The following is a 15,315-nucleotide window of genomic DNA, read 5'->3' on the forward strand; positions in this document are numbered from 1 at the left end:
CCACCGTGCCTTGAAGTTTGGATTCTGTAGCTCGGCCCTTGTTTTACCTTCCCCGTGATGTGTTTGGTCAACCTTGTCCCTGTTGTGTGTGTCTTTTTTGCAGAGAAGAGACAGGACAATGGGAGAGTGTACTACGTCAACCACAACACCCGCACGACACAGTGGGAGGACCCGCGCACCCAAGGGTGAGAGGGAGACACAGAGACTTTGCGTGTGTGTGCATTGTGTGTTTGTGTGTTGTCAATGGGAACATATTTTTGTTGCTCTCAAGCTTGGGAAATGACAAAAACCACAGGTTGATCACTCCCATGTTTTAGTCATACCAGCCTCGTGTGGGCTACCATTTTTTATTTCTTCATTCACTGCCCCTGAAGCTCTCTCCCCCCCCCCCCCCCCCCCACTGGTTATCACCCTAAACCAGGCTTCCCTGCAACTCCTCAGTCAAGCCCCTCCCAAGGACCCCATTCGCCCCCAAAACAAACTCAACAGCTCCATTGATATCGCAGATTCCCCTACCGTCAGCCCGGGAGGTTTTATGAGCTACGGCGGAGGTGGTGGTCGCGGCGGCGGCGCTAGCGGCAGGGGGGGGGGGGGGGGGGATCAGGGGGGGACTCAAACACCTCCACACCGCCCACCCAGCGGGCTGGGAGACGGCTTTATATGGGAACGGCCGTTCACCATCACAGCCGGGCCGGCGGCGTGCAGGAGGGCGGCGGGGGGGGGGGGCGGGGGGTCCTCCAGGGCCGTGCTGACTGCGACCGTGCTCTCCCCTGTTGCAGGATGATCCGGGAGCCCCCTCTGCCCCCCGGTTGGGAGATGAAGTACACCGCAGAGGGCGTCCCGTATTTCGTGGACCACAACTCTCGCGCCACCAGCTTTAAAGACCCCCGTCCCGGGTTTGAGGCCGGGTAAATATTCTCTTAGTCAAACCCCGAAAACCCCAACCCTTTCCCTCCCCCCCCCCCCCCTTTTACCCGCTCCCGTCCTTTTCTCTCCGCCAACATTAATCTGATTGGTCGAGGGGGTAATCGGCTGGGACAGTGATTGGTCCGAGCCAAGATCCCGTGATGCATCGCTCATGTTGTGAGTTGGAGATGTGCGCCCCCCCCCCCCTACGCCCCACGGGCCTCATCCTGTCTGCTTCCTCCTGGCTACCACTCATACGACCATGGCTCCCATCTATTCTCAGTTCTTTCTTCATCCCAGAGGACTCATCTTCATTGTTACACACATTTCAGAATGAAAGAAATGTCATATTAAAGATGACTTGAGACTGCCCATCGCAGACTCAAGCATTGTTCAAGTATGGCCCACTGGCAGATCTTAGCTGTGTGTGTGTTTGATGTTTGCCACTTGGGAAAATGCTGTGTGCGTGTAATATTTGTACATCCAAGGCTGCATGCAAGTGTATATAGTGTGTAATTAATACACGCCAAAATTATAATTAATGTACATATTATAAGACCAATATTAAGAACATTGTAATTATGAGGAGGAACGACCGTATTCCTGTCTGTGCCCATGCTAGCGGGTACACACTTCTGTTGCGGTTTATGCTCCAGCACACCGGGACTTAAGCCCTGTATTTTTAGGTTGTCAGCGCAGTTTTTTTTTAATGGCGTCCGCTGGTTGCAGGGTCCAAGCTTTGCAGGCCGTTGCTGCGGTCTCGGTTTCCTGACCCAAACCCAGAGATGTGCCTGGCAGCCCTCAGCCACACAGTCCTACTGCATTAGCAGGGGCCCTGCCCTTCCCCCTCTCTTCTCCTCTCTCTCGCGCTCTCTTTCCCACTTCTCTCTCGCACTCTCTTTCCCACTTCTCTCTTGCCCTCATTCTCTTACTTTCTCTCTCTCTCTCTCTCTCTCTCTCTCTCTCTCTCTCTCTCTCTGTCTCTCTCTCTCTCTCTCTCTCTCTCTCTCTCTCTCTGCCTCGTTTTCTCCCATCACACTCTCCTTAACACTCTGTCCCTCTGTATAATCCTCCATCATTTCTCTTATAATTCTTTTTTCTGTCTGTCTTCCGTTCTCCCGGTCTGGTTCTGCTCTTCTGCTGACAGAGCGCATATGTCCAGTCTGGGTGCAGCTTGTACTAACACAGCTGCTGCAGCTGGCTGCGTCTCTGTCTCGCAGCAGCCGCTCGGGTCTCGGTCGCCCCGGGGACGTCTCGCGTTCACCACTCGGGACAGAGTCAGGCGATCTCTCTCAGTGCTCATTCAGTGCGACGACGTTAAGACATACTAGACGGGCAAAAAGGAAGAAACCCCATCAGACCAAAGTAAAACTGGTCAGGTGGGATCGACCATCTGAACCAGATCTGTCCAGTAAAGTGTTCTGGAGGGGGGGGGTTGCGTCCTCCGTCCTGCCTCGTGTCTAGACACTAGTAACCAATACGATGGTTAAATCAATGTTTACTTTTAAATTGGTCTCTCTCTGTCCCTGTGTGTGTGTGTGTGTGTGCGTGTGTGTGTGTGTGTGTGTGTGTGTGCGTGTGCGTAGGTCACGGCAAGGAGGTTCCCCAGGGGCCTACGATCGCAGCTTCAAGTGGAAATATCACCAGTTCCGTTTCCTGTGCCACGTGAGTGCTGCCGACTTGATTACCTGATCTGAAGTGTGTCTGATGGCATTGGGTTCGCTTCTAGACGGGGTTAGCGAGAAAGGGTTCGGGTTAGTCATCAAACGGCCCACGTGTGTTTGTGCACTATTTTATACACTTTCTATCATTCAGGAATATCTCTTGCCTTAATACATGCCGAAATGTTGTTCACCACTTTTGATTCCGTGAGACATTAAGGAAATGCAGCTTGTTGAACGTGGTCCCCTGCTTCTCTCCCCAGTCCAACGCCTTGCCCAGCCACGTGAAGATCTCCGTGTCCAGACAGACGCTGTTTGAGGACTCGTTCCAGCAGGTGAGACCTATGAACGCTGTCCGCCCTACTGGCCAGCTCCTCATTGGATCACTCCGGCGGCTGTGTTTCACTGCACCGGTCGCTCAGAGGGTCTCATGAGTTGTGTTTTCCTCAGATCATGAACGTGAAGGCGTACGACCTGCGGCGGAGACTGTACATTATCATGAGAGGGGAGGAGGGGCTAGACTACGGAGGCATAGCCCGGTGAGCGCACGCTCACACACACACACACGTACATGCACACGCACAAAACCATTAATACCACCCAGACACAAAAGGTCCTGAGATTGTTGTGTCTCTTCCACAATTGTTACTTTGCACCATAGCCCATGTGTGTGTGATTCTTGTTGCTGTTCATTTTATGGTGTTTCCTTTGTTGGTGTCGGTGGCTTCCTACCCTCCCATGTCTTTCGATGTCTCCATCCCATCATGCTGCCCCCCCCCCTGTACTGTATCCCCCCGTCTGTCCCTGGGTGTCACTGGTTCCTGGGTTGCCGCTGTCCTCTGTCGTGTTGCATTGTGTGTCTGTCTCCGGCGTCGCGTCAGTGGTTTTACCCTATGGTAGGTGACGTCATGCTGTTCTACCACAGGGTAGAACCACGGACAGGATGTCGAGGGGTGTCTCCGTCCGTTCCTCCCTCCCGTCCGTCCGTCCGTCCGTCCGTCCGTCAGTCCATCTCCCATCCATTCCGTGTCTGAGCGCAGTCTAGCCTTCTCCACCGAGCGTACACACCTAAACACACCCACGCACACACACAGAAGACTGTCACACCCGGGGCATAGAGAGGGTGTGTGGCTGGGGTGTGCTTGGTAACTTGGTGGTGGTGGTCGGGGTTGGCACGTTCTCTGATTCTAGATTCTTATTCCATGTTGTTTTTCTTATTTAATTTTTTTTTTTTTTTTCCTCATTGTTTTTTTTCTTGTTGTGTAACATTTTGACATTCAGGTCTAAACAGTATACGTCATTGTGTTTTTATTTTGTTATTTGTATAATATTTCGTGGGGTTCTAAATCGCAGAGCTATATTTTATTCTGTCTATATATTGTATTCTAATTTGCTTCTTTACTTCTGTTTAATAACTGTGGATATCAAATGTGTTTTTAAAATATATTGTTTTAACATTTTCTAAATGACATGGTTTTTATCTATACCGGGTATGCATTGTTTGATACAGCTGATATATAGATTATGACTAAGTGCACATTCCCGCAATACGACACATACCATCAACGTGGACCAGTGTTTTATCACATCAATTAAAAAGGTCAGATAATGAGACAGAACCTTGCACTGGGTCCTGACAACGGGGAACCCAGAATCAGTCATGACCGCCTGTCTCTCCCCCCCCCCCCCCCCCCCCCCCTCTTCCTCTGCCCAGGGAGTGGTTCTTCCTCCTGTCCCACGAGGTGCTCAACCCCATGTACTGCCTGTTCGAGTACGCCGGCAAGAACAACTACTGCCTGCAGATCAACCCCGCCTCCTCCATCAACCCCGACCACCTCACCTACTTCCGCTTCATCGGGCGCTTCATCGCCATGGTGAGCCACCCCGAGCTGTCCATTCCTGTGTTTGGCCTACGGATCAACCTGTGTTTGTATCTGTATGTATGTATGTATGTATGTATGTATGTATGTATGTATGTATGTGTGCGTGTGTGGACCCATTTTTTTTCCTGACCGTACATTGCTTTTTTACACTCCTGTTTTCCCAAACCTCAACCGTTTGCCAGTCCCTCCTCCTTTTTCTTTCTCGCTCTCTCTCTCCACTCTAATCCCTGCTCGCCCGCCCCTCCCCATCACCACCGTCCCCCACCACAATGATCTCACTGCCACACCCAGCCCTCGCCCCTGTCGCCGGCCGAGGTTGTCTATATTTAGTCCCTTAAATGCTCTCCTCCTCATGAAGATGCTCCTCTTCCATTGCTCCGCAGTGACCCTCTCGCTCTCTCTCTCTGTCTCGATCTCTTGCCCGCTATCTCTCGTATGCTCTGGCTCTGTCTCTCTCTCTCTTTCGCTCTCTCTTCTCCTCTCTTTCTCTCTCTTTCTTGCTCTTTTGCGTTCTCGTTCTCCTTTTTTCTGCTAAGCCCTTATATTTAGTTGTTGCTCTTCATTCGGTGGAGTTGAGCCGTGCTGCAGGGTCCGGGGGCAGAATTCAGATGTGTGAGTCAGCCAGACGGTGTCTGTGTTGTTGTTGGATCGGCTGTCCATTGCGCGCTCTCCAGTGCGGTTTTGAACGTGCAGAGAGCTCCGTCTGCGTCCCCTAGGCTCCCATCACCAGCCCTTCCATTTTCTTAAAAAAACACACACATGCACACACACACACACACACACACACACACACACACACACACACACACACACACACACACACACACACACCCCCACGCACACAAGCCGAAAAGTGGCAGAAGTGTGCATGTCTTATGAATGAGGTCAACATTTGGTTATTGTTTGGGGAATACACCCTTCAACAGAGCAGCATCATCCAGTCTAACCTTGAGTCTCCTTTTTGAATGTTTCCCTTGTGTCTACCCAGGCCCTGTATCACGGGAAGTTCATTGATACAGGCTTCACACTGCCCTTCTACAAGCGCATGCTCAACAAGAAGCCCACCCTCAAGGACCTGGAGTCCATAGACCCCGAGTTTTACAACTCCATCATGTGGGTCAAGTAAGTACATCAGTCCTTCCTCTCTTATTCAGCATGAATCAATGCTTGATGTCCTTTCTTAAACGTTCCAGACTACTTAAAGCACCACTGTGAATGGCCTTGTGATTGAAGGATGCTATCTAAATACACATGCCTTGCCTTCAATTGTGTGACCTTCTCCAACAGAAAAACGCTAGATATTGCAATAGGACGGGCTATATTCATCACACAAACATCATGCCTTTTGGCACATTAGGCATATTGCTAGGCGTTTCCATCATAACGGCCATCTGTGTGTGTCCTCTCTCCTTCAGAGAGAACAGCCTAGAGGAGTGCGGCGTGGAGCTCTACTTTGCGCAGGACATGGAGATCCTGGGGAAGGTGTCCACGCACCAGCTGAAGGACGACGGGGAGAATGAGCTGGTGACGGAGGAGAACAAGGAGGAGTACATCAGGTGGGTGCAGTTGTTAAGTGGCTGAAATACAATGCGTGCGTGTTGAACCTTCCAACAATAATAACCCGATCCCTTGAGATGCAGCCTTTTTCTTTGTGTGTCTACTGCTAACTTTGATCCTGTCTCCCGTATCGTGATCACTTCTGTCGCTTCCTGTCTAACTCGACCTGTCCCTTTGTGCTGCCTCCCCCAGCCTGCTGACCGATTGGAGGTTCACGCGGGGCGTGGACGAGCAGACCAAGGCCTTCCTCGACGGCTTCAACGAGGTGGTGCCGCTGGAGTGGCTGCGCTACTTTGACGAGAAGGAGCTGGAGGTAAGGGACAGGACTTCCTAAGTGAGCTTTAGCTTTAGCTTAGCTGTTTTTAAGGCCTCAGAATCATGGGGTACCTGTTTTTTTCGTAGTACAGTTATTTTCATTCAGTGTTTTCTGCTCTGCTCGAAAGAGTCCTGCCTCCCAGCAAAGGAGAGATCGCTATCCATCCCTCTGAATTCAGGATGTTGGAACCCCTCACACCGGGTCCACTGGCTAGAAGCCTAACGGTGTTTACGTCCTTCTCTTCCAGCTGATGCTGTGCGGGATGCAGGAGATTGACCTTGCAGACTGGCAGAAGAACACCATCTACCGACACTACACCAAAAACAGCAAGCAGATCCACTGGTTCTGGCAGGTGTGTGTGTGTGTGTGTGTGTGTGTGTGTGTGTGTGTGTGTGTGTGTGTGTGTGTGTGTGTGTGTGTGTGTGTGTGTGTTCTGTAGAGATTGACAGATGTGTCTTGCTTCAGGTGGTGAAGGAGATGGACAATGAGAAGAGAATCCGTCTCCTCCAGTTCGTCACAGGGACCTGTCGCTTGCCCGTCGGGGGCTTCACCGAACTCATAGGTACAGCAAGGCACTATTATTGTTATCTTTGATTTATTGTACTGTTTCATGTTGGCCAATATGAGTAAAAATTATATTAAATACACACACAACACAGTAATGCTAGCATTAACACAGCATTTGTTTCTCTCTGCTAAAGCAAATAAAACTTCAGTCGACTTTGGCACTCAATCGTTCTGTTTGTTTGTTATCCGCCTGTACAGGGAGTAATGGTCCCCAGAAGTTCTGTATAGACAAGGTGGGGAAGGATACTTGGCTTCCAAGAAGCCACACATGGTAAGGAGACCAAAGACACTTGCAATCCCAGCTTTGTTGGTTTACGTATGAGGTCACCGAATCATCGCCCGCCTGTGATGTGACTCAACCAGCATCCATGTTCTCCCCCTCGCAGCTTCAACCGCCTGGACCTGCCCCCCTACAGGAGCCTGGAGCAGCTGAGAGAGAAGCTGCTGTTTGCCATCGAGGAGACTGAGGGATTCGGCCAGGAGTGAGGGGGGGGAGGGCGAGAGAGTTGCACAGAAAGCAGGCACACAGGCGGGGGAAGGGGGGCTTATGGGATAGCTTTTTGTTTTTTCTTTCTTCCCCAACTGTTACTCTTTGGTTTTTAATTATCACCGAGACGTGAAGCGCCCCGCCATCTGCAGATCGGAGCTGCCTCTCGCGTTGGGGTCATCGTGTTGTGAGCGGGAGAGCAGACTGGGAAAGGAGGAGCATATGTTTGATCCAGCACCTATGTGTGCCTGCACATTGTCATACAAATGGATGTGTGTGATTGTGTGTGTGTATGTGTCTGTATGTCCCATCTGAATAAGTGTTATGTTTCACTAAGAGCCCAACACTCACACACACACACAAACACACACCCGAAAAAACACAAACAACCTCCCCCCAAAAAAGGATTTCCTCCTGTTCTCACTGAGACAAGCGCTTGTCAACGCTTTCCTCCAGTGAGTTAATACAGGCTTACTTCAAACAGCATTCACAATAATAGCACAGCTTCATGCAAATGCAGTATATCATATCTATCGGAGATGTTTAATAGGAACACGAGAGAAAGAATAAGAGTGAAGAAAGATTGTGTATGTGTGATGACATGTCGAGTGTGTGTGTGTGTGTGTGTGTGTGTGTGTGTGTGTGTGTGTGTGTGTGTGTGTGTGTGTGTGTGTGTGTGTGTGTGTGTGTGTGTGTGTGTGTGTAACGAGGAGAGGCAGTGAATGAGTGCCACTAACCATAACTTGTGCACCTTTGCTGCAGAGGCCAGGAAGGTGAAATGTGATTTTATTTTTATTGTCCATCAATTGTGAGATTCTGCATTTTTCCTGTACATAGACAAAATAAATGAGACTTCACTCTTGAACGGTTGTATTTGTGTGTGTGTGAGAGATAGAGATGTAGAGAGACCACCTGAAATAACTTGGTTATGTAATCAAGATAGACCCCTTGAATATGATTAGTTATCAATCAAAAACCCATTTGGCAATGGATGAAACACGATTTGGCAAACAGTCAGGAACTGAGACTGGCTTTTATTTGATACTTGCATGAACCTATTGAAACATAAACCACACTACATGTACATATAGTTATTGGCTATTCATTGCCTTGTTTCAGCCCCTGATTGCCAGCCAACTTAAATGTATCTTGTTTCACTTCAGAATTATGAAGTAAACCGAAAAATGTATTCAGGATGATTAGAGAGAGAGCAGAAACTCAACCTAAATATTTTGATCACATTTTTATACTATTTTTTAAACTATATTTTGTCGACTGTTTTTAATCAGGAGGGCAGTAAAATACAAAAAGAAGTAACAGGCTGGCTCTAAAAGCATGCTGTTCAATATAATCCATAAATATGAAACCGATTATTCATTTAGCCATGGAAAGCCAAGTTGTTTTGACATAAAGAAAACATTTAGGCCTGCTTCACTTTATGACTATGCCCAATGACTAAGATTGAGAACAGACTGTCTCTTACAGTGCAGGAAAAACCAATGACAAATAAATGGAACATTTTAAGTTTTGTAAGAGGAAATGTAATTTCTCATTTATACATATAAATATATATAAACATATATATAGATTATTTTGGGTTTAAATATGGGCAATATTCAGGAGACCAGTTGGTCAACCTTTAGGAGATGGCAATGAACAATAATTTCAAAGGCCTTTACCTTTCTTTATAATTTAGTGATCTGAATGTTGCAGCAGTAGGCATATAGGTGTTTTTACTGCCCTCCTGGTTTTTTCTTTCTCATAACTGATTAGCTGATATTCTAAACTACACAGAAACACCCACTCCAACGTCTACATAATCACAGTTATACTTATCTGCTACATAAGAAACAGGTTTAGTTGGAATATTTATGACCCCTTTTTGCCTCCTTTATTCGAGATAATTGGCATTACTACTAGGATACAATACGTTAAGATATATTTATATATTAGGTATAAGCCTATAGCCTACTGTTCATTGTACCTGACATTATACTTGGCATGATAATTATTCTGCTTAAACTCATAAATGTAGTTTATTATCTTTTGACACCGAACATAGTTCCACATTTCAACAAACCTTTATTGTGAAAGTTATCTTCAACGATGTCCCGGAAGTAAGCCTGGCAGAGACCTCCTCGCCGATTTCTCTGAAGTGGCTGACTTCGGCCTAACTTATCTTATCCAAATTGCCTAAGATAATGTAATTATTACAAAATTTAACTATTTTTTTTAATTCGATATTTTTTGCAAGTTTGAGAACGATGTGGACTGCCGATGATGTGGCAAAAATGTGCTACGAGCGTTTTGATGGACTTCCGAAGAGGGGCAAGCCTGAACCGGGGAGAGAGTGGACCCTGTTGGCCGGTGTTGTAAAAGTCACCCAGAGTGTCGACAGTGGGAAAGGTGCTCAAATATAATAATTTGTAACATCTATAGTTTTTGCTTTTCATTGGTCAATCATTTCATAAATTTCATCCCATACAGAAGGTTACCTATTGTAGATATTTTCAAATCAATATTAGCAATGTATATAATTTCTATCTCAATTTTCTTTGCAGTTGAAAAGGAGGTGGTATCTTTAGGAACTGGGACAAAATGTATTGGCCGCACAGCCATGAGCTCCAAGGGTCTGTAATGTTTTTAAAACATTTACTATGCTGTAATACTGTTAAGGCTTAAGGTCTTCACAAAGCTAAATTCTGAGCGAAAAAATAAGTGTGTGTTTTTCTCTAACTTCCATAGGTGATGTACTTAATGACAGTCATGCAGAAGTCATTGCCCGACGGGGATGTGTAAGGTGTGTTCCTGTGATGTTAGATGTATCAACGACGGATAGTGATTTTTCGTTGCCTATGGTCATGGTGTTGGTTGTGTGTGCCGTGCCGTGCAGGTACCTGACAGAGCAGCTGCGCCGGGCGGTGTGTGGCCAGGGCAGTGTGGTGTTCTGTGAGGCCGAGGAGCAGGGCCTCTGGGGGCTGCGGCCGGGGGTCTCCTTTGTCTTCTTCACCAGTCACACACCCTGTGAGTAGTCAAGCAGCCGCGATTCGTCTCGTTCAACACGGAGCCACTGAATCAAATGGGATGTGAAGAATCCGCTCTCCCTCGCCTTTTTAAAAACCGTGGCGATCCAACCAGGGGTATTGGCCCTACAAACAGATGATTCATATTGCTGTTTCTCCATTTCCATCTGAACATTAGTTAAGGTGTGGGGAATCAACAGTAAGAATGTGTTGGGGTCTGACATGCTGCGCCAGTGTATACAGCATTTGTGTTTCAACAGGTGGAGACGCTTCCATCATCCCCATGACTGACCGAGAAGTTCAACCGTGTCCTCCTGTTGGATCCACTGATCCGCCTCAGGGATCCAATGAGGTGACAGCGGGGGGCGGGACCTCAAAAAGGAAAGGAGATGAGCCGGCGAGACGAGGACAACCCTGCAAACAGCCTCGTTTAGAGGGCCCGGAGAGGGAGGACGGCGGGCGTGAGCCGAAAGGAGAGAAGCCTCATTTGCAGTCATCCGCAAGGGGTCCAACATCAAGCAGGGAACCTTCCAAGCAAGCAGAAGCCACAACCAACCACCCACTCCCTGTCCCAGAGCAGCCAGAGAACGGGGGCTCAGACGGTGCTCGGGCCCCCAGCGGAGAGGACCCGGCTCCGGCCCCGGCTCCGGCCCCGGACGTCCACAGAACGGGGGCCAAGTGCGTCCCAGGGACCACCGCAGACCCCCGCCTGCCAGGAGTGGCCTACCACAGCACGGGGGTGCTGCGTGTGAAGCCAGGCCGCGGGGAGCCCACCCTGTCCCTCTCCTGCAGCGACAAGCTGGCCCGCTGGGGCGTGCTGGGCTTCCAGGGTGCGCTGCTGTCCCACTTCCTGCAAGGGGCGCTGTACTTCAGCGCAGTAGTGGTGGGGAGGGGTGCCTATGAACACCAGGCTCTGCTGCGGGCTCTGGTTGTCAGGTGAGGGGAAGATTGGCGAAAAAAGAATCTTCTTTTCAGGAAATGAGTCGTACTTTTTTTTAGCCATTGACAATAACTAATGCCAGCCCGTTCAATATTTAAGATAATTTGAACAAATCAGATCATGGTATTAACATTGAGCAGTAAGTGACTAACAGTCCCCACAAAGTGTTAACCTGATACAAACTCAAACCTTTCTGAGTACCAGCTAAGAAGTTTGTGGTCATCTCTCACTCTATTCCTCCCTCCCTCCCTCCCTCCCTCCCTCCCTCCCTCCCTCCCTCCCTCCCAGGTGCTCCCACATATCTGAGCTCCCTCCAGGCTTCTCGGTGTCTCCCCCCACGCTGCTCCAGTCCAGCCTGGAGTTCTCCTGCAGCCAAACCCAGACGGAGCTGCGCCACCAGGCCACACAGGGCAGGGTGGGCCCCTGTGGGGCAGGTGAGCCGGCCGCTCCAGTGACCACCTGGTCTGGCTTATGCAGGCTCTGTGGTGCACATTATGTGGACTGCTCAATGAATAATTAAGTAATACACATATGTTCTGAGATGTTATGGGCACAAAATGGATGAGCATATTCAACAAAATAGTATATTTTCAGCCATTTTTGCAATGCTGCAGACATTTCTACTTGCTCTCTTCCTAATATCTAAGCCTCACTGAATATTTCAGCGATTAGCTGGTGTGATGTGCCTGGTGAACCACTAGATGTCACTGCTAACGGATACAAGCACGGCGCCACCAAAAAAGCCCTGGGAACGCCTAAGGCAAGGTATAAAAAAATGAACACAAAATATATATACATCTGCCAAAGGAAAGAAGTCCATTACAGCACTGTTAAAATATTTTCCTTCACGTCATATCCAACAGCTGCCAACTGTTGGGCTTTGCATTTATCCATGGATATGTTTCTTCAGGTCTCTCCTCTGTAAAGTGGAGCTGTTCCATTCCTTCTTGTCTGTCGTGTCTGCCACCGACCCATCCCGCCTGCCTAACTCTGTCAGGTGAGGAGACAATAAACCATTTTCCATCTCATCTTCTGCATTGCTGTTTTTTCACAAGGGAGAATAACAAAATGAGGTAGTGGAGCAAGCCGGCCACTCTGGATATTGCTTATTATGCCAGATCTGTTGCTGTCCTGTATATTTTACTTTGTGTGTGTGTGTGTGTGTGTGTGTGTGTGTGTGTGTGTGTGTGTGTGTGTGTGTGTGTGTGTGTGTGTGTGTGTGTGTGTGTGTGTGTGTGTGTGTGTGTGTGTGTTGTTGTGCATATGCATGACTGAAGGAGGCAAGGGAGTGTGCACGTGTGCTTGTATGCGTGCACGTTTTAACAAACTTGCATGCTCTCTCATGCACTAGACTGTGTGAACAGGGAACTCTCTGTGGCTCAGCCATCCTGGACACAACCTGATCCCCACCGGGTGCTGTCACACACACACACACACACACACACACACACACACACACACACACACACACACACACACACACACACACACACACACACACACACACACACACACACACACACACACACACACACACACACACACACACACACACACTTAAAGAGAACACGAGGATGAGAAATGCCATATCTGTCTCTTGTGACTGAAATGTCAACCGTTCCCAGAGAGAGACAATAAAAATAACACAACAAGAACAACAAACATTAAGGCAAGGGTAATTATTATTGATGTTTTTTTACGAAGACTGTGATAAAGCAGTATCCAAGACGGATATCCTTTTATGCCTCCCTCTCACACCCATGTAACTGAATTGGATATATTGCTCCCCCCAACACATGCTTGGAAGTCCTGCTCTCTCTTGCCAATAACCAACATTTGAGCTATTTGCCCTAGAAATGTGTTACAAGAACCGATTGAAGGAAGTGGACAGCATAGTCTCTTTCATGTTGTCATTCCAAAGCTAGCACGTAAGTACGCTAGCAGGCTAAGTTAGAAGTCCCTGGTCCGTTTCAAATCGGACTTGATTGAACTGAGGTTGTTTGAATGTTGGCTAGTCCAGCAGGATGACACCGGAGTGGAGGGAAGGGAATTCATTTTGAAAAAGTTATAACAATAAAAATAGGATAACATTTAGTCAAATCTTTGAGTGCCTTTAATCAAATGGAAAAGCTATAGCGCCCCCATGATTGAAATGCAATACGCCATGCTCCGTGTGTTGCAAAATCCAAATGACATTACAATCCACAGAAGGATTTTGCAAAAGATTTTTGAGAGCGTATCAGCGAATCGCGTCTTTAAAAATTACATTATTAAATTGCATAATGAATTGTCAATTGCATAATGTAATGACTTATTGAATTGCAAATTGCATTGCCATTTGAATTTTGCTACATATATACTACCATAGGTTTGAGCTAATAAACTGCCATAACCTTTGTGTAGTAACAAAGGTGTGGTTGTCCAAAACAACCACACAAAGGTAAGGTTGACATTTTCAAGTGCTTAACATTTCCAAAACCTATTTTTGAAATCAATTTTTTGCTTTGTAGACTTCAGTCTCGATGGGGGGGTTCATAGAGTGAAACCGTACGTTTTTCACACAGTGAGTTCTAACAAAGTGATATGTGTGTGTGTGTGTGTGTTCTGCAGAGGGAAGGAGCTGAGGAGCTACTGGGACTATAAGCAGGCATCTCAGGCCTACCAGCAAGCCTGGCAGCAGCTCCGCATGCAGGCCTTCCCTTTGTGGCCGCGCAGTGACAGAGACCTCCTGGTGTTCCGGTAAAGAAATGGTGAACTGACACCACATTGATGAAAGTATTACTCATATTCGAAGCCTGTGAGACAGTTGTCTTGTCTGTTGTCTGGGTCATCCAGGCCACTCTGACATTTTTAAGCATTCAATGCATCAATAACAAGGGGCTCTGTATCTGAAGTCCCACTGGTGAACTTTGACCTGATCGGGGTGCAGAGAGGCCGGTCAGCAGGCCGCTAATCTTAGCGTGTCCTCAGAGGACGGCTGTTTTCGTCCACCGGCCGTACTTCACCCCAACAACAAAAATACAGCTGGACACCCCGGGCTCAGTGGGACTTGTGGCCGTGAGGGGGGGGAAAGAAAGGGCTTACACAATGGGCAGAGCTCCGCTGTCCAAGACCGGTCCTAGAAAACGGGGGAAGTGGACTCTCCTGCATGCGTCAGCAGGGGAGCAGGCTGGCCTCGCGCTAGCGCATCAACACATTAAAAAACCCTGACGATTGTTTGCTGGAGCACAATGGCTTCTTCTCTGCCCTCTCATCATTTTGCGCCACTAAAAGTGTGTAGATCTTCCCTGGTCATGCTTGTGCATGTTTTTTTTTCTACTACTGTATATATGTCTGCATGATACCAGCTCATTTTAAGGACATTTGTCGGTTTGGTTTCATGGGGAGCCCTGAATGTGTTAAGTGATGGTGGGGCCAAGCCGATATGAGTGGTGGGATAGCAGTTGGCAAGGGGAATGCTGCTGCCAGACAAGGAATGTGATGACATTGAACAGTGCTAAATAATTATATGTTCGACAGTTGGTGCTTTGTTATTGAATATAGATGGAGCTTATACCATTAGCCTGAGCATTTTGGTGGCCTGGTGTCATTAATTAAATGCTTACTTCCTATAATTAGGTAATTAACCATGAATTGTTCAAGAACAACTGACATATTGTGTTAAAGTATCATTTGTTTTATTGCACGGCTTTGTTAAATACTTTATTCTGATTGTTCAATTAGGGCATCTAGCTGTCTGTTCAAATTGCAACTTCTATGAATGACCGATTTGAAGCTGAATATTGACGCTATTTCCAACCATAACATTTTAGTGGAAGCAATAAAACCTTTTTTTTTATCACAAAATGATTTCCCTTTATTGTCTCGAATTATTAATTATTTCAGTAATAAACAAGAAATAACAAATGATTTGACCATACGACTCCCGCGGTGCACATTGTCCATTAGGTGTGTTTATTCTCCACCAGCTTTGAA

The 15,315-nt window shown here is 47.6% G+C and overlaps 2 protein-coding genes across 3 annotated transcripts in view; both read left to right on the forward strand.

Moving 5' to 3' along the window:
- Positions 1-8,242, forward strand: part of wwp2 (WW domain containing E3 ubiquitin protein ligase 2) — a 32,111-nt gene extending 23,869 nt beyond the window's left edge. The window contains exons 12-24 of one of the 2 annotated variants that reach the window (XM_030366248.1): positions 104-185; positions 780-908; positions 2,493-2,571; positions 2,831-2,902; positions 3,018-3,106; positions 4,282-4,441; positions 5,439-5,572; positions 5,866-6,006; positions 6,200-6,320; positions 6,571-6,675; positions 6,789-6,885; positions 7,089-7,161; positions 7,277-8,242. In XM_030366248.1, coding sequence (XP_030222108.1) covers positions 104-185; positions 780-908; positions 2,493-2,571; positions 2,831-2,902; positions 3,018-3,106; positions 4,282-4,441; positions 5,439-5,572; positions 5,866-6,006; positions 6,200-6,320; positions 6,571-6,675; positions 6,789-6,885; positions 7,089-7,161; positions 7,277-7,376 — 1,382 coding nt within the window. In that variant the 3' untranslated portion in view covers positions 7,377-8,242. The remainder of the gene's footprint in view (positions 1-103; positions 186-779; positions 909-2,492; positions 2,572-2,830; positions 2,903-3,017; positions 3,107-4,281; positions 4,442-5,438; positions 5,573-5,865; positions 6,007-6,199; positions 6,321-6,570; positions 6,676-6,788; positions 6,886-7,088; positions 7,162-7,276) is intronic. The other variant, XM_030366249.1, reaches the window with a different exon arrangement.
- A 1,236-nt stretch (positions 8,243-9,478) lies between these two features.
- On the forward strand, positions 9,479-15,177 carry adat1 (adenosine deaminase tRNA specific 1). The gene is made up of 9 exons (XM_030366251.1): positions 9,479-9,783; positions 9,939-10,007; positions 10,123-10,177; positions 10,271-10,401; positions 10,661-11,336; positions 11,629-11,774; positions 12,006-12,105; positions 12,251-12,337; positions 13,951-15,177. The coding sequence occupies exons 1-9, from the start codon at positions 9,642-9,644 to the stop codon at positions 14,081-14,083; spliced, it is 1,539 nt and encodes a 512-aa protein (XP_030222111.1). The 5' UTR covers positions 9,479-9,641; the 3' UTR covers positions 14,084-15,177.
- Positions 15,178-15,315: the final 138 nt, after the last annotated feature.

Source organism: Gadus morhua, chromosome 9, assembly GCF_902167405.1.
Source record: "Gadus morhua chromosome 9, gadMor3.0, whole genome shotgun sequence".
NCBI lineage: Eukaryota > Metazoa > Chordata > Actinopteri > Gadiformes > Gadidae > Gadus > Gadus morhua.